Genomic DNA, 18,471 nt, shown 5'->3' with positions numbered 1-18,471 from the left:
ACCGAATCATAAACATAATATAAATTATGGTTGGATGTAATTTTTGGTAGGATATATTTTTTTAAATTACCCACATTCACACTATATTTTTCCAGTTGATTGGAACTGTCTCCTAAAATACCTTTACTTTTTTGGTTTTCTCTTGAGATTTGGATTTTTTTATAAATTGTTAATATCATGTTCTCTTTATTCATTCAGTTCTACAATTTCCATGAATATTTTTTCAGTTTTTTTTATGGGTGCTTCTGGTATTTTTCCCTCCTTTCTTTCACTTCTAAACACATTTTCTTCATTTTATGTGAATTTTTTGCCATAATCACATACTATCTTAGATTCCTATTCCTGTTTAATCGTTTGAAGTTGTTGTAAAAGCATTCTTTTGCTCTATGTAATTTTTACACCTCATAGAAAGACCCTGATTCAGTAACACTTTGCTTTTTTCAAGTGATTAAAGCTCTCTTCACACTCATTTTGGAAAATGCTACTCTGCACTCGCACTGTTGTTGTCATAGTAACAGCTTCTAGCTCATAATGTGTCTCTTTACCTTGGAGACTTGGTAGCAAGTTGAAAACCTCTTCCAAAGAGATACGCAAATCTTTCCAGCAGATGTTTTAGTTGCTGGATATGCAGTTCTTTTTTTTAACTACAGTGTAAAACAGAAACGATTGTGTTTTTATCTGTCAAGTTCAGCTGCTCATACAATACAGTTCTTTCACAACTGAGGCTTTGTGCATCCCGTGACAGTTTTCCAATTGATATCCAGCACTGAAGCATGCCAGAAATGGCTTAGAACAATTATTTTTCTGCATTCTTTTGCAAAGCCTTTCGTTTAAAGGAAAAGTCGTTTGAAAGGAGTTCAGTTAAGTTCAATTTAAACAAGCACTTTTTCTCTGAAATGCACGCTGCTGTGCACCTGGCAGGCGTGACTCTAGGACGAGGAGAGTCAAAGGTTGCTAGTTTATTTTGCATCAGAAGCATCGTGTTGTTTGTCCTTCACTGTATTGGTTCTGCCTCAAGTCCTCTCTGCTGATATATGTCGAACTCCTGCTGTTTCTATTTAATGTTTACTATCAGTCTGAAGCATTGTTAATTTCCCAGCCTTCTATAGCTGCTCATGTATATTCGGCTCAGTTGGATCAAATCATATCTCAGTGGTTTAATTGGTCTGAATTAGATGGCAGAGTTTATCTCCATTCACAATGACCTGCATTAATTTTTATTCTAGTAAATATTTCATTTGCTTTTGCTTTTCTCAGAAAATGACAGCGTAAGTCGCAGCTGCAGAGAGTAATAGCAGGGTTCAGATTTTGCAAGATGCTGAATTGAATACATATTGGCACTGCAGTTGTAAATTAATCAGGTGATTAAGACACCATTTTTTTTATTTGATGTATTGTTGTTATTTATACAGAAGTGTCTTTGTCGGAGCTGGTAGAAAATATCTACGATTTCCAACAGAAGAACACATCATCCTCATCACCATCATTGTCATTATCATTTTGTAGATCCAACCTACTAACGTTGTTCATATTTAAATAATACACATAAAATAACAATTTACTTTACTTAAAAACGTCTTCTCACACCTCCCACTAACAGCACAGGTTTGAATGTAAATAATATTGTCTTTCATTAATAAAGAGATGAGCGAAGCCACTGTCTGCCTTTTATGACTGTCATCCAGTTAGTATTTTAAACTCACCAGAGTCTAATTATCTCAGACAAAGCGGGTCTCTTGTGCCGAACACAATAATGCAGCCGCAGCTGAGCAGCAATTAGGACCCGGAGTTGAACATCAGTTTTGTGTAGTTTGAGGAGTGATTCGTTTATCCTAAAGTGGAATAAAAATCTGTTAAAAAGCTAGTGTTAAAATGTAAATCCTGAAATGAGAACCTATAGTCATGCAAAAGCTATACTTGGCTTGCATTGTGGGTAAACATGAAGATGTCTTCTGATACTGGGACTCTGAGTGAAACACTGTTGCATTTAATAATGGGACATATTTCTCTCTTGGCTCCAGAACGGATTAAATTTAGTGTGCTGAACCTTTCATCCATCCCAGTCATTACTTTCACATGCTGCTTACTTTCAGAACCACGGACAGCTCTTTCTCTCTTTTTCTTTTCTCTCTTTCTATTAACTCTTAAACCCAACAAAAATTGCGTACTACTGCAGCTTCCAGTTATTTCGTCAGTTTACAGAAATAATGTTAAGAAGTTTTAGTTTCTTTAACTCGATTCAAAATATTCATGCACAACAACACTTTTTCTAATTCCTATCGTTAGGAACGATGAACTAGAACAGAAACTGGTAGTGTGGCGTAAATGGAGGGGAAACACAAAGGTTTTACACGGATAAATGTTTTCCTGGGATGCAGACAGTTGTGGAGGTTGATGTTGCAGCAGCATTTTTAATTTATTTTTTTTTACGGCTTATCCAACCTGCTGACTTGCACAACCTAATACCTCGCTGTAAAACTACAGCCTGTGATTCCTCGCTCCCAGCTGCCATCGCCGTTCCCACACCCATGTTAAGCTGATGATATGAAGATGGTGTTGTGTTACATAATGCTGAGGCAGAGGCCTGGAAGTGAGGAGCAGGACAGTGGACTGCAGCTGCATGAAACGCTTTATTGTGTCTAAAATTAGGAGCAGGGATGCCGTCTTTATTAATGCGGAAGGAAGGACATGGCGTGGGATCCCTGTTGAAAAAGAATTGTTGCCCGAGTTAAATGCTGCATTACTAAATCATTACATTTTAAAATTCAAAGAAAAATTGAGCTCACTCTTGTAGGAAACCTTTATCTCAGTTTTGAAATATTAAATTCTGTTCTACATCTCAAATCACATTATCTTCCTCAAAGAGTCGTAGACATTGATGGCTGTGGATAGGAGGACTCTCCTGCAGTGGTCTGTATTACAGCGGTTCTCTTGAAGCCTCTGACTGAAGACACTCTGTTGTGGGGAAGCAGTCTCATGAAGAGGATGCCCAGGGTTGTCAGTAATTTTCTGAGCCTTTTTAAGTCATTGGCTCTGATGCTGCTGCCCCAACAAAGCAAATTTAAAGGGAAGATGTTTTCTAAAATTATTTTGGATAAGTACATATATAGGATTGCGAAAGTAAAAATCACAAGTTACACATTTGCATTTTTTCATAGAAACCTCTGAGAAAGTTCACGGAGGTTGTAAAATGTGTAATTACTCTTCGTTTTGCGGTCTTGGAAGTAGCTTTTAAATGTGTGAAACTATTGAAACAGAATTGAATATAGGTAGGATGAGACAGCATTCACTGAGAGACAGTGGGGGAAGAGGACATCATTTATTGAGGCACTGCTACAGGGGATTAGCACTAATCTCTGCTTGCCTTCGATACATTCTCCCATTGGATGTGACCTAACCCTCTATTCCCACCACACAGCCGCCAGGAGAGCAGCTGGCTTTACCGCCAACCTTTATCCTGTATGCATTACTTATTCATCACTTTAGGAGCATCCTCTAATTTTAAAGCCTGTGGGGGGAAAAACACACACATTGTTGTGCTGCTTCATTACTGTCAGGACTCGTAACACTCCACGCATTAGAGGAGGATTAGACGAGGCTCAGTGTCCGACTGTGTCTGGAGTCGGAAGTGAGGTGATGTACATAACACGACCAACAGAGGAGCGCCAGGTCCAGGTTATTAGACATAAAAAAAATATGTATATATGTCTCACATAAAGCAGTAGGAAGAGGATGTAAAGGAACATGCATAAACCCACCAATTCTTCCACTGAATTTTTAAAACTGTTAATGCCTGAGAAAAATAACAATAAAAAGCAATGTATGATTTAAAAATCATGTTAAATCATAACAAACAAAACCTAACCATTCTACATGAAAAAACACAATCTGCTGTGCATCACTTTAGTTAACTGATAATTAAAGAAAACAATACGTTACTGGCTTTTACTAGACACTTGTCCATAGCTACACATAAAGTGCTGCTTTATATATAGCCATATATAAAGGATATTTTGTTTTTTTATCACACTTCAATGTTTCAGAGCTTCAAACTGCTTCGAAATAAAGCTGAAAAATATATCCATTCTAAATTAAACATACAGTTTTGAAATGATCTGATTCATAGAATTTGTTCCCCAAACAAACTCCAAACCAGTCTAGCCCTATGTGAAAAAAAAGGTGCTTCCTTTGTTAAATCAGGCATCAACTGCGAATAAATACATTTTTGGACAGCTGAGTTGAATTTCACTGTTCACATTATTGCCAGATCTGCAGAAACAAGAAATGTACAAAACAGAACCTGTTTCTGAAACTCCTCACAACCTACAGACGAGTAAGTGCTGATTTTGCACTTCCACCCCAGAGATAAGATACTTTTTTTTTTTTTTCTAAAGAAAAGCTCTACAGACACAGACATATTTTGGCACCACATGCAAGGATTTCTAAAAAGCCTAAAAGGACAGTAATCTTCATTGCAGCAGCATAATCACAAATCTGCAAAACTGAAGGAGATTTGAGTCTCTGCTGCAGCGGTTATGATAAATGGAGCCACCAGAGACTCTGTTAGGACTGAGACAGGTATTGATTAATGATTGTACAACTGCTAAGTGCTCTCCCAAAAGTAGGTTGATGCAACTATGAAAAAAAAAAGAAAAGAATCTGTCTTACATTATTATGTCTCCTCGATGAAAGGATTGTGTGGGTGTTTTTGTTTCATTTCCCACGTCTCTGCGGGAGATTTAACAATAGAGGACACTGATGGGGGCGGAAGCTTTCCTGAAGGAATTAGTGAAATGATCAGGGATTTATGTAACGCTACAGAGCGACAAATGTATTATTCTGTCGGCAAACACATAGATGTAAAAACCCTGTCTGTGGCTTTGCTCATTAATTGGAGGATGGCTGCCAGTTTAAGTGGAATAAATGTGTAAGAGGAAGACCTGCAGTTTAGACCATCTGTCCTCTGTGAAAAGTGTCCAACTAGGAGGAAAGGGGGGGGGGGGGGAGGAAACACCACTCAGAAAAATGTGCTGGCAGGTAGAGCAGATGGGACACAGAAAGGCTACCAGAGAAAAGGATTCCCTTTAAAGCAGAATAACATATATTAAATGAATTCTTACATCATATAATTTTCCTTCCTTTTTCATGCCCTTGTTGCATAACGTCTTTAATAAAATATATCAAAATAAAGACATTTGAAATAAACAATAGATATTTCAGAAAGGTTACTTTAATTATATGTCACTTTAATCTGTACATAGTTTTACTGATAGAATTACATAGATGCAGCTGTTTTTTTGTTTTGTTTTTGTTTTTTGTCAGAACATATTGTGGTGTGAAGAGTCATTCAGCTAAACATTTCTGACCAAATTATGTGTAGAACAAACACTTTGTTTGAATGTATTTCTCATACTAATAAAGTGATGTTTGCAAGAACCTGAACCTTGACCTTTATATATTAAAAAGTTTTTGTTGCTCAACTGTAATACTCCAATCTTCATCAGAATCAAAAGAAGCAAAAGCTTGAAAGCAAATGTCTGTATGAACTGTATTATGTAATATAAAGTGAAATTTTTACACAGTGCATGTAAAGCAGCTGCTTCTCATACACATGCTTGCACATTTTTGTATGTTTGTTTCAGAGTTTCCTGTCTTTGGTGGCAGATTGTTTTGCACAGCTTTGGCTTTGTAATGTAATGGAACGTTTAAAACATTTATATATGCACATACGTAGTCAATGTGAAAAGAACACGCAAACAATATTCTTAGAAAACTGAAGACAATGTACGTTCAGCAGCACCTTAATTACGCATCAGGGAATGACAAGAGGCTTGCCAGCTGGCTGAAGTGTCTGCAGCGCTGCAGGCCAGTTGACACCAAGGTTGCATAAGTAGCAAAAGAAAACAGTGTACTTCACACAAGAAGGCATCTAAATGTCCTGATTGTTATAAGTGTGGAAACAACCTCTTATGCTGTCACAAGCACATGTTCCTCCCACACTTATGATAATCCAGACCAGGCTCCACTTGAAGTCTGTAAAAAAAATTGTATTCTAAAGCAAAAATGATTATTTATATTTCCTATCAGGTAATTCCCATATTTCAAGTGACAGAATGTAAAGACAAGGATTTGTTTTATCTTTATTTTAAGGGTTTTTTATATTTCATTTCGGAGCATTTTCATTTCGTTCCTTTTTAAATTGTTAAAGTCCAGCTGCTGTTATTCAAATGTAACTTTATTAACTTGATAGTGATTTTTTTTAATAAAAGCTGAATTGCATTTTATTAATTTATGTTACAAATTCGTTTTATTTTTCATTTTAAAAAATAAATAATATTATTTTACTAATGAAATTAGTCAACAATCACCGGTGTTTGATTTTGTAAATATAAATAAATGAAAAGGGGAATAAAAACAACTTTTATTCTTTCAAGCCAGGCAATGTTAACGTTTGCAGTTATTTAAAAAAAAAAGAAACCTTTTATGCTACGTTGATCATTAAACATGTTCTTCGTTTCTGTGTTGCAGGGATTTCCTTCCTCGTGGTTCTGGCATCGTGACCCGACGTCCTCTGGTTCTTCAGCTGATGAACTCCCCTACAGGTGAAACACATGATTCTTAGAAATATAATCTTAGCTAAAAACAAGATAAGAGATAACAAAGCAGGGAGAACCTTGTCTGCTTCCATTACTGACTAATGTGACTTTTTTTTAATGCTCTAACTCAGAATATGCAGAGTTCCTCCACTGCAAGGGCAAAAAATTCACAGATTTTGATGAGGTGCGACAGGAGATTGAGGCGGAGACTGACCGCATCACGGGAGCCAACAAGGGCATCTCCCCCGTCCCCATCAACCTGCGTGTCTACTCTCCTCATGGTAAGCCTGACATCTGCATCATACACAGATTCGATTATGTTTCATGAGGCTCTGCATGATAAATTCTACTTCATCAAGAGCTAATTTGATGAGGTAGTCCATTTTGTTTTGAATGATCTCGGCTCTTCTGTTCCCTCTCCTTCTCGCAGTGCTGAACCTGACGCTGGTGGACCTCCCGGGAATGACCAAGGTGCCGGTCGGAGACCAGCCTGCAGACATCGAGGCTCAGATCAGAGACATGCTGTTGCAGTTTGTGACCAAGGAGAACTGCCTCATGCTGGCCGTTTCCCCGGCCAACTCAGATCTGGCCAACTCTGACGCTTTAAAAATTGCCAAAGAGGTCGACCCTCAGGGTGAGGATGTGCATGCCAGCAAACCCAGACGTCGACACAACAGAGGAAAAATCAAATGCTTTCACTAAAAGAAAATACAAATTTCACTAATTTAACCAAAAAAGTATTTATTGTTCTGAATAGTCATTATTGTCAGGGATCCTAAACACGTTTAGTGTACTGGACATGGTTTAAATCCGGAAATATAAATATCTTCCATACTCTGTACTTAGAAACCCAATATTTCTGGTCAAACCCCTTTTTCCACACATTCATGTGATCACGTCGCGTTTATTAAATGTATTTCTGCTCAATCTGTTTACAACCTGTAGGAATGAGGACCATAGGGGTGATCACCAAGCTGGACTTGATGGACGAAGGGACAGACGCTAAAGACATCCTGGAGAACAAGCTGCTTCCCCTGCGCAGGGGTGAGAGCCCACAAATAAACACTCTTCTTTTCCCCACCTCAGGGAAGCGCAGTGACACATTGTTTCCCTCTTGTGGTAGAAAGGCAGGCATATTCAAAGCCGGTTAAGAGGGGGGAAAAATAAGAAAATGAGAGGAGAGACAGAAATAAATCAGATCTGAGTTAAAAAAAAAAAATCAAGTCATGAAGTTGGAGAAGAGAGAGCTTTTTTTTTTTTTTTTTTTTTTTAAAAAAAGGGGAAAATCTCCCTGTGGAAAAGATCTTGTGTCTGTCTTGTGGGTTTTTGTTGTTGCTGATTCAATCTTTTCTTTTCCACTGACACTTGGTCAGACCCCAGGCATGTGTTTTTGAATATTTTCATGTTCCTTGTTTTTTTCCAGCCTGCTCTCCGGCTAATGTCGCGGATGTTATGATTTACAAGGCCGTTGGCTCGGATTTGCATTAGTTATAGAGCATGAAACGACTTTTACCAGAGTGAAGGATCAGGAAGTTTAACTGGAGATGAAATGGGATCCTTTTGCCCTGAACTCTCCCAGCTATTTTTTTTCTTCCTCCATTTCTTCTCCTGCTTGTCCTCAAAACATGGCGAACGTAAATCTTGTAGTTTGCAATAACATTTTTGCGTCTCACTCAGGCTTGCATCATGAAACGCATGTGAATCAGTTAGATCCACTTGTTGGCTAAAGAATAATCCAAGATTCCTCTTCTCATTTTGTCTTGTCTCGAATTCAAGGAAGTCCTAAAACTACCTGGATCTGTTTCCCCCCTTGTTGTAAATCTCAGCCTTTTAGACTCAGGCCGATATTTTGCATCCAGGTTACATCGGCGTGGTTAACAGGAGCCAGAAGGACATTGACGGAAAGAAGGATATTAATGCTGCTATGGCTGCTGAGAGGAAGTTCTTCCTCACCCACCCTGCTTACAGACACCTGGCTGAACGCATGGGCACGCCCTACCTCCAGAAAGTCCTCAATCAGGTAGGGGGGGGAAAGCGTGTTGCTCTATGCCGTTTCTCATTTTACCCAACGTTGACCTAAAATCGTTAACGGCGACCTTTTAACTTGCACAGCAACTGACCAACCACATCCGGGACACCCTGCCGGGTCTGCGGGCGAAGCTGCAGAGTCAGCTCCTCTCCATAGAGAAGGAGGTGGAGGAGTACAAGAACTTCAGACCCGATGATCCGTCCCGCAAAACCAAGGCCCTCCTCCAGTAAGCAGACGAACAGATTTGACGTTAAACTTGAGGTTAGGTGGATGCTTTGCCGATGCTTGCGTCCGTATCTTCTTGCAGAATGGTGCAGCAGTTTTCAGTGGACTTTGAGAAGTGCATAGAGGGCTCCGGAGACCAGATTGACACGGCCGAGCTGTCGGGCGGCGCGAGGATCAATCGCATCTTCCACGAGCGCTTCCCCTTCGAACTGGTCAAGGTGGGGACTCTGCAAAGACCGTGCATGCAACAATCTGCGCCAATAATACTTTTCCTGCTCTCAGAATAAATAACGTCCACTTATTTCTTTTTATTTTAAGATCCCAAAAGGAGGTGATTTTATGCTAGGATGTTTGGCGCTCCATTTTTATGATGCAAAAAAAAAATAAATAAAAAATAACATGAATAGAAAATGATGACATCAAGATCCAGGATGTAAATGGAAACTAATCTGCAACATTTGTTTAATATGGTTGTAAAACTACGTTGTTAATAATTTTATACAAATCTGTTAAAGCTGGACTTTTATGGTCTCATTTTCCAGACTCATATTTAGTCCCATCTGTTTTTTTTCCCTTCGATTCCAGCTCACATAAATTAATCTTTTTGTACAACAGATAATTACAGCCTTAGTTTATGGGGTACATTGATGATTAAAATAATTCAATGCATTCAGTTATTGCATTGAACCATTGCAATAACAGATTTGTGTTTCTTTTGTGATTTTTTTTATTCCCCTTTTTTAAAAGTCGGGGAGCAAACTCATGTCTCAGCTCACACATTGTGTTGTTACCCAAAGAAGTCTCGTCACTCTCTGAAGCCTGACAAAGTCTCTGTTAATTATCATTTTTAGCTTGTATGCAAAACATAAATATTAGAATTCATTTCAAAATTTTAGTTCCATCCTCCTCTACCTCAGAGTTGGTTCGATCCTTCTCAGTTCATAACAGTTTTTCGTTCACTGTGATCTCTTAGCAGATTACAGCAAGATAGAGGAAAGTGAAGAAAAACAAAACAAAACAAAATGTAAACTCAACCAACCTTTTAGGTGTTACATTAGTGCTGCATCTCCCTCACACGTCTTAGAAAACTTTTCACAAATTTGAGGGTTTCTGATGCTCCTCACAACAGCTTTCTAAGGATTGCTTTCTGAGTAAACTTTGCTATAAACTTTTAAAATGGCTCATTCATCACCACATGACCAACAAAGCAAAATGAATGAATGAATAGATTTACAGAGGTTCAAACTTACGAAGGAAGCTGTCAGTCCTGTACATGCTGTACCTCACAAGGGACATTTTAATATCTTGCCATAGTGATTTCATAATTTCTTGAGACCTATGGTTTATATCAGGGGGGTTGTACGAGACAGAATACGTTGTTCCAGTGTTGTGGTACTCGAAGTTGGTCTTGGTCTTAAGACCGGTCTTAAGACCGTTTTCTGATGGTCTCGGTCTCGTCTCGCACTCAACCGCATTTGGTCTCGGTCTTGTCTCGGTCTCGGGCGCTGAGGACTCGGCATTTTATTTCAAGACCAGTCAAGACCGCAACTGTGAAAATATCACTAAACGTACAGCATACTGTCCACTTTATTTGTTAACATCTTTGTTTTCAGTGGATGCAAAACGCACCGATTAAAATCCAAGCAACTACGTGTTTCTGTTACTCCCCCCACCCTCCCCACCTTTCACTCGCGCGCGGTGCTCCAGGACACTCGCAGTGGTTTCCTCTCACCTGCAGAAAATGTTTGTCTAATCGTCAGTAATATAATAGCGCTGCATAAATAGTAAGAAATCTGATGGCCACAGCTAACTCAGCAGCGCTTCGCTTTCACAGACGGTGGAGGCAACGTCTAACTTTTTTCGTCACTTAGAAAAGTAGCTCAAAGAAGGTAAGCTCCGTTAACGTGATGTTATCAAAGCTAGCTGTACAGAGACACATAAGCATTGTGATGAAAAATGTTATCACTCACTGCGCTGAATTATTGTGCGGAGGTGTTGACTGACTTGTCGCATATATGGGACAACACTATGTCCAAAAGTCTGCAATATAGTGAGGTGACATTCAGAAACAGTCAATTCTTCTCCACGGCTCTTTACTTATTAGATAGGACTGGAGTGTCACTCACTGAGAGCCGTTGTTCTATCAGATAGCCATACGCTGTCAGGATAGCATACATGCATTAAGCATTAAGAAATCCGACCGTCAGAGGAGTTGTCAGTTCACCATACGCAGCAAGTTATGATGAACATAAGTCATTAAATTGTTTTCAATGATGACTATATAGATATACATGTGTTGTCATGGTTTCAAAGTGTATTTAAAGCAGGTCTGGCTGCAGCTGGAGTCAGCTACAACACACGCCCGTGTAAAACTCACTTAACCGCTAAGTCAGGATGCCATACAACTGTTATTAACAAAGTGTATGATGATCTACGTCATGATTCTATGTTGTTGATTAAATGAAATCTTATGGTAATGACGTGTCTGACAGATATAGCCGGTGTTCTATCACATAGCCATACGCTGTCAGAATAGCATATGTGTAGTTGTCAGTATACGCAACAAGTTATGACGAAAATAAGTAATTAAATTGTTTATAATATGACATAATGTGATAACTAGATGGATATACATGGGTTGTCGTGGTTTCAAAGTGTTTAAAGCAGGTCTGGCTGCAGCTGGATGCCATACAACTGTTAATAACCAAGTGTATGATGATCTACGTCATGATTCTATGTTGCTGATTAAATAAAATCATATGGTAATGACAGCGTATGCATGTCTGAGCTAAGCGTACGACTATCTGACAACGTATGCTGATCTGACAGAACACCGTGATCTGACCTGACAGAACACCCGTTCTTTGTTCTTGTAATGCTCTGTGTACACTGCATCATTATTTTATTTTATTATGTACGTTAATATTTAAATGAACAAATAACTAAAACACAAGAACGAAAGAGCACGCAGAGCATGCACTCTTTGATTGTTTTTGTTCAAAGTGGCAGCTGTAATGTCTGCCATGGTGTCAGACTACCTGGCTTCATGTACTGGGATAGAGAGTGAAAACAATAACGATGAGCGCCTTCTGTTTGGTTACTTCTTGCTTGTTGTCCTTGGTCAGTGTTCATAGTTGAGCGTTATTTACCGTCAGGGCATTGCCTCAATTGCTATGTTTAATGGTGCAGACAGTGGTGGTTTCTTATATGGGCAATATGGGCAAATGCCCAGGGCGTTATGTTTTTAGGGATGGCACGAGACCATCACACTTTTTAGCACATAAATGGAATATTTAATGTTGGTAAAATGTATTAAGTATTTAATATCTAGGTGTTTTATGGTAATATGGATCTTTCAGATTATTTTGAGAAGCAATTTCGATCATATTTTACATTTTATTGTGTCATGTAGCGCGGGCCGCTGGTCTTGGTCTTGACTTGGTCTCGACTCCCCTCGGTCTTGGTCTTGACTTGGTCTCGGACCCCAAAAGTCTTGGTCTTGTCTCGGTCTCGATACACTCTGGTCTTGGTCTTGTCTTGGTCTCGGGTTAGGTGGTCTTGAACACAACACTGCGTTGTTCCTTTTATATGATGCGACTTTTTGTCTTTTTGGGTGCCGGAGGGCTCGAAAAGGTGGTGGAAGGGTCTTGGGAACGGGAGGTTTGATGCAGTTTAGTTGCATGGCGGTACATGAGCAGATGCTGCTTTTTGTATTTGTAAATTTCCCAAGAGAGCTGTTTATTATTGTTGCAACTCCCCTGTAACCTGCTCGACTTTTTCATGAGTTCTGTAAGGCGTGCTCATGAAAGTAAGCAGTGACAGTTGCAAGAAAAAAAACATGCACAGGACACAAAAATGTAAACATTTGTTATAGATATTTCGTATTAGATTGAACCAACTTGACAAAATTATACTTACTCCTATGAATGTTTCTTTCCTAGCTTGTACATGTCATGTTGCAAAAAGGTAAAGATTAGTTTGTCTGTGCTAGGATTTTTTTTGAATACCCTTGTATTGACCTGTCTGGGAATATTTTTGGACTCGGTGGCCTCGCATAGAAAAAAACCCAAACATCTGTTACATCAGGTTAAATCTGAATGTTCACAGCAGGAAAAACAAGTGTGGAAATAACAACATCAATGACTGCTCAGTTCCCTTTAGTGTGTCAGTAAATCATGGCAAAGACCACTCAGGCACAAGAGCAGGAGTTTCCCCTTCATTTGAGCAATGCCAATCCAAATAAACCTGTGGATTTCCTGCTGCGAGACGTTGAACCATCCATCTGACGAATGATGGTCGTGACTCAAATATCCCCTCTACGTACCTGTCCCTCACTTCCTTTCCTTTTACATAGCCAGATCGTTTCCACCTCGCCTTTTCCTCTTGGTTTCCCAGCTCTCTCTTGCATCTTCTCTCAACCTCCCTCTGTGGATATAAAACTCACTGTAAGTTGACTGAGGCAACATAAAACTTCCCAGTGGGTTTCCCACCGAGGACAGAGCAGGTTGCTTCCTAACCAGAGGGTGGACTGAAAATCCAGGAAGCCTCGGGTGATTCATCATCATGTTTTATGTGTTTATTGAGAGTGTTTCCGAAGAAAACGTTTCGCTTCAGGAATGCAGGTAATAAATGTGGCGTTGCACTAAATAAAGAAGAAATATCTGGTCAAATATATTAAAAACAGATGCTTGAAGGTTAATAGATGAACTCCCGTGATGTCTGCCCCCTGTTTGCCAGAATCGACCGTGCGTGAGTGTGTGTATGTTTAATTTCCTCTCCGCCTGTTTTTCAGATGGAGTTTGACGAGAAAGAACTCCGCAAGGAAATCAGCTACGCAATCAAGAACATTCATGGAATCAGGCACGTCCGCCTTTCAACTTATTCTCTGTCCTTCCTCACTTAACCTCCCTCTACCTCTTTCTGTCAATTACTGCTGCCTGTTCTAAATGCTGCTGCACTTTGAGCCAAGACCTCTTAAAACAAATTGCTCTGCCTCCAGATGATATCAAAATACACTCAAATATGGGAGTCCGGAAATCGCATAGTGATTAAAAGACACCTTCAAGTTTGGACATTTCATGCGCTCACAGATCGATGCTGGCGTCTGCCTGGTTGGTAAAATCCAGCAGGATTTGATTAGTATGTGTTATGTGCTTAATATTTTGTCACATGGAGCCAACCAGCTGCCACATTCTTTAAAAAAAAATACAAATCTAGACGGTGCCAATTATTGAAATACAAAACACACACACACACACACACACACACCCATACACACACACACACACACACACACACACACCCACACGCACACACACACACACACACACACACACACACACACCCACACACACACACACACACACACACAAAAGAGAGGTTTCGAAATGTTTTTCCGTCAGTTCAGGAAAGCATGTTTCTCAGATTTTCTCACTTCCTGTTGAAGGCACCAGATCACTGAATAAGTTCAGTGAACGGGAAATCAATTAAAAACCATTCAATAGCAAAAAGACGACAATATCCAACATCCTAATTCTAATCAATGTGCCCAGGAACTTTCTCTTAAATTATGTGTATTTAAATGTGCTGTAAAGTTGACTTTTTAAAAGAGATAAACATCGGACTAATCTCATCAGCTGGTCCTTTGGTTCAGTTTTTGCTTCTACTTCTGCTCTTCAGATTATTAATATTAATTTAATTAATTCAAACATCTACTTTTATTTTTTTCTCACTCCCCTTGACGTAGTGATTTTCTGAGCAGTAGCAAATGTTAGCTAATGTGATTTAAGTTCAGACTAAGAGAATTTAGTATGTTGATGAATGTAACATAATTATACAGAGTAATAGAAACCATTGGAGATGCAGCCCAGATTTGAACACATCAATATAAAAAAAAAAATCCAGCTTATTTCAGTTTATCTTAAAGAACTATGCATCACAATATCGCATTATGTATTCCTGACTGGAGCATCAATGAATTATTTATGTGAAAGGCAGAGGTGACGTCACGCTGCCTGTCGCAGTGAAACAAGATTTTATCAATATTCTAACACAAAAACAGCATTCTGACATTTTCAACTTATTCCATGTGATTGAAAGCTCAAAATGATGAAAAGGAGGAGCTTTGCTGTGATCTTGATATCCTCCCTGTTGTCTGCAGAAGTTTCACGCCATGTTTTAGAAGTGGCAGCCTGAATAATCAGCAGACATGTTATTCTGATTTCCTTTCTTAAGACTTCACAGATACTGGCACAAGCTAATTCTGAGCATTCACATTTACATCTTTAAGAAATAACACTGTAAAAAGTGTTGCTGCTGCCACAGTCTGTTAGCATTTAGTTGTGGGGTGTTCACTGACCAGAAAAAAGATTGTATGTTTGAGTTTCTAACCAGCTGGTTTTAGTTTAGGGCAGGTCAGGTGGTTTCTCAGGGCTTTTTCTTTTTTCTTATATATATTTTAAAAAAAAAAACTCCTCAAAGGATTAAAAATTGATGGTATTGTACAACAGTCTATTTTATCTTGTTGGTCATAACCAGTCATGATCTGGTTTATTAAATATTGGCAATGTGCTGCCAAATGGTTGCAATAATTTAACTGGATTTTATTTAAATTACATTTTCTCACCATTTTTGTTGTGCCTTATATTTTTCATGTTGTACAAAGACCAAAAAGGAAATGTGAAAGTTTCCACTTATTGTATTATTCCAATGCTAATATTGTAATAAGTTGCTAAATCTCTAGAAATATCCTCTTATTGAGATTGCACCAATCTTCAATAAGCCAGTATTAGCATAGGAAGTAAAAAGATATTTTTCTTTTGCTTAATTTTTCTTCTTCTCTTCTAAAGTTGTGTGTGATTATGCTTGGTGACCGAAACGGAGGGTAAATCTTGAAAATTAACATTATTCTCTCCACCCAACCCTCCTTGTGTCTTCCTTTCTCTCTTATTTTCAACACCTTTCTGTCGTTTCTTTTCTTTCTTTTTTTTTTTGCCGTCCTGTGGCTTGTTCTCTCCGTGTTGGGCAGAACTGGCCTCTTCACCCCGGACATGGCCTTTGAGACCATTGTGAAAAGGCAGATTGGGAAGATTAAAGAGCCTTGCACCAAATGTGTGGACATGGTCATTTCTGAAGTAGTCAATACAGTTAGGCAGTGTACCAAGAAGGTAAAAAACCCCAAAACAAACAGTGGTTAGCACATGTTTCAGTCTTGCTTTCAACCCTCATCCCTCAGTCGTTCACTCCCTGTGGCTGTAACCGCCTAGCTACCTCCAGCCCTTGTCGTTTGTTGGACAGCGAGGGGGGCGTCTGGAGCGGCAGGGTGGGCTGCTGTGTACCTGCCTGCCTGTTGTACTGCTTCAGACGGGTTTGGCTGGACAGGCTGCATATGGTTGATGGTTGTGCGGTGAAAAGAAATCCAGTGTGGAAGCTGAAAGTCATCAGGATATGATTGCTGACAAGGAAAAGCTACGTAATCTCAAGACGAATTTCTATCAGGTTTTCTGTTTTGTTCATTTTCAGTTGTACTAATTGGCCTTGCTTACATCTTAGCACATTTTGAAGGATGTAAGTTGTACCGCCGCAACCATCTCGGATGAGGTCAGCTTCCAAACTTTCACGTGTGTGGGACTGCAGCCGTGCACCTGCAGCCATGAAAAGTTATGGCCTAGCGGCTCTTCGGCGTGCCTCGGGGACGCATGTTTCAGAGCTGGGCCAAGAGCAATGAGCAAAAAGTCTTTATCCAAATGGATCCACCGTGACCAAATGATTTCAACAGGCCTGCAGCCACTTGGAGAACTTTGAAAATATATGTTGGGATTTGGCTCCAGCTGAAAGTCGAAGGACACGGAGGATGGGAGGAGAAAGGGTCAGCGCTTTGGGTGGGAGGGTTGCTGGGCGGGGGGTGGGGGGGTGGGTGATGTCTTGGCTGAACGTCCAGGTGCACATCTGCAGTCTTGCTGTGTGTTGCTTTGAGTTTTGGCTGGCGGAGTTGTTCAAGCTGGGGGATCTCTCTATTTCTAACTATTTCTCTGGTCTTTCTCTTTCTGTTTCCTCTTTTCTCGTAGAGAGAGACTCCAGCACTGTCCTGTTTTAGAATGGCTTCAGGGAAAACCAAATGTCTCACTCGCAGTTTCTTCCTTCTGTGCTGTTTGTCCTTCCAACCCCCCCTACCCCAACCTCTTTCTTGTCTTTTCCCACCTCCAATCTCTTGTGTCCTACATTCTCCCCTTTCATTTTTATTTTTCTATCATTCAACCTTTAATTTCCTCACTCCTTAATTATCTCCTGTCCCAACCCTTTATTTGGTGCCTTCACTCGCTCTTTTCTCTTGGCCTCTTTTGGTTTTCGTCCCGTTCTCTCCCTCTCTCGTGCCGCCTGCTTATCCCAACAGGACGGGGTTATTCACCCCTGACCTGGCCTTTGAGGCCATAGTGAAAAAGCAGATCCAAAAGCTGAAGGAGCCTACACTGAAGTGTATAGATATGGTAGTGAGCGAACTCACCTCCACCATTCAGAAGTGTAGTCACAAGGTAAAATGGCAAAGTCAATAGAAGCCACTTTGAGTATCTCTGTTAAGCTAACAGGTATGGGTAGACTGATGGCTGGAGATGTTTTTAGCTACTTTGATTTAAAGTACATCATTAGAGGCTTTATATTTAGTAAAGTGTAAAGTATAAATTGCCAAATCAAGCATTTCCACAAAATAATTTTAAAGTAAAAAATTTGAAATTTGTCAATGCTGAGTTGTAAGTTGTAAAAATCCATGGATGTTGAATATTTTTGGGAACACAGCCATAAGGGTGCTGATATATAATTTGCGTGTTCATAATTCGTTGAGAAACTGTAATTTTAACTTGGATCAAATGTTTCTTATTTACTAAAGTAATAATAATAATGTATCACATTTGGTGATAATAGCAAAGTGTTTTAAAAACATGAGACCATTAATATCACACATATACTGACACTAATGTGAGTCCATAAGAAGATTAAAATCAATAAGTTTTTTTTTTACTTAATCATTACCTAATCATATAATCTTTAGGATGGGGAGTTTATAACTCAATGAAAAACACAGGAGCATTAAGAGTTCACTATGTGTAAGGCTTATGTGTTTAAATTAGATCATTTACATAAATTAGCTTGGAAAAAGTAATGAAAAGAAGAAATAATAAAGATTTTATTGACATTTAAGGAGAAGCAGATTTAAGATTTGCCCAGCAAATATCAGTCTATCCTTACACCGTTTAATTGGGATTTTAAGTATATTTTTGTTGTCATTTGTCTCCAACTCTTCAAGTTATTGACCCTATTTTTTTCCAGCTTATTAAATGCATGTATTAGATAATTATATTTATTATTTCATCTCTTAATGTCTAGAAACCCTTTTTATTTATTTTGGCTAAAATCATTTAACCTTGTTTCCAAAAAAGCTAAATCACTAACCTAAATGTAATTAAATATAAAAGTTCAGATCAGGTAGTTATGCTAGCCTAAAGTTTGAAATAAAAATTATAGACATTCATCGCATTAAGGAATTAGGCTGCTTCAACACAATATTTAGATATTTTATGACAAAGTGAATCTGGTAAGTTTTATAGATGAAAAAATGGCAGAAAA

The 18,471-nt window shown here is 39.0% G+C and overlaps 1 protein-coding gene across 1 annotated transcript in view; it reads left to right on the top strand.

Moving 5' to 3' along the window:
• dnm1a (dynamin 1a) overlaps nt 1-18,471 on the top strand; it is a 51,177-nt gene that overhangs the window by 1,757 nt on the left and 30,949 nt on the right. The window contains exons 2-10 of the mRNA XM_015000932.2: nt 6,529-6,602; nt 6,728-6,877; nt 7,027-7,230; nt 7,542-7,640; nt 8,456-8,616; nt 8,709-8,851; nt 8,933-9,068; nt 13,643-13,710; nt 17,243-17,381. Of these exons, the coding sequence (XP_014856418.1) occupies nt 6,529-6,602; nt 6,728-6,877; nt 7,027-7,230; nt 7,542-7,640; nt 8,456-8,616; nt 8,709-8,851; nt 8,933-9,068; nt 13,643-13,710; nt 17,243-17,381 (1,174 nt within the window). The remainder of the gene's footprint in view (nt 1-6,528; nt 6,603-6,727; nt 6,878-7,026; nt 7,231-7,541; nt 7,641-8,455; nt 8,617-8,708; nt 8,852-8,932; nt 9,069-13,642; nt 13,711-17,242; nt 17,382-18,471) is intronic.

The sequence above is a fragment of the Poecilia mexicana genome, unplaced genomic scaffold (assembly GCF_051168715.1).
Source record: "Poecilia mexicana isolate PSO_F unplaced genomic scaffold, ASM5116871v1 scaffold_12, whole genome shotgun sequence".
Lineage (NCBI taxonomy): Eukaryota > Metazoa > Chordata > Actinopteri > Cyprinodontiformes > Poeciliidae > Poecilia > Poecilia mexicana.
This window is presented reverse-complemented; position numbering and strand designations above follow the sequence as displayed.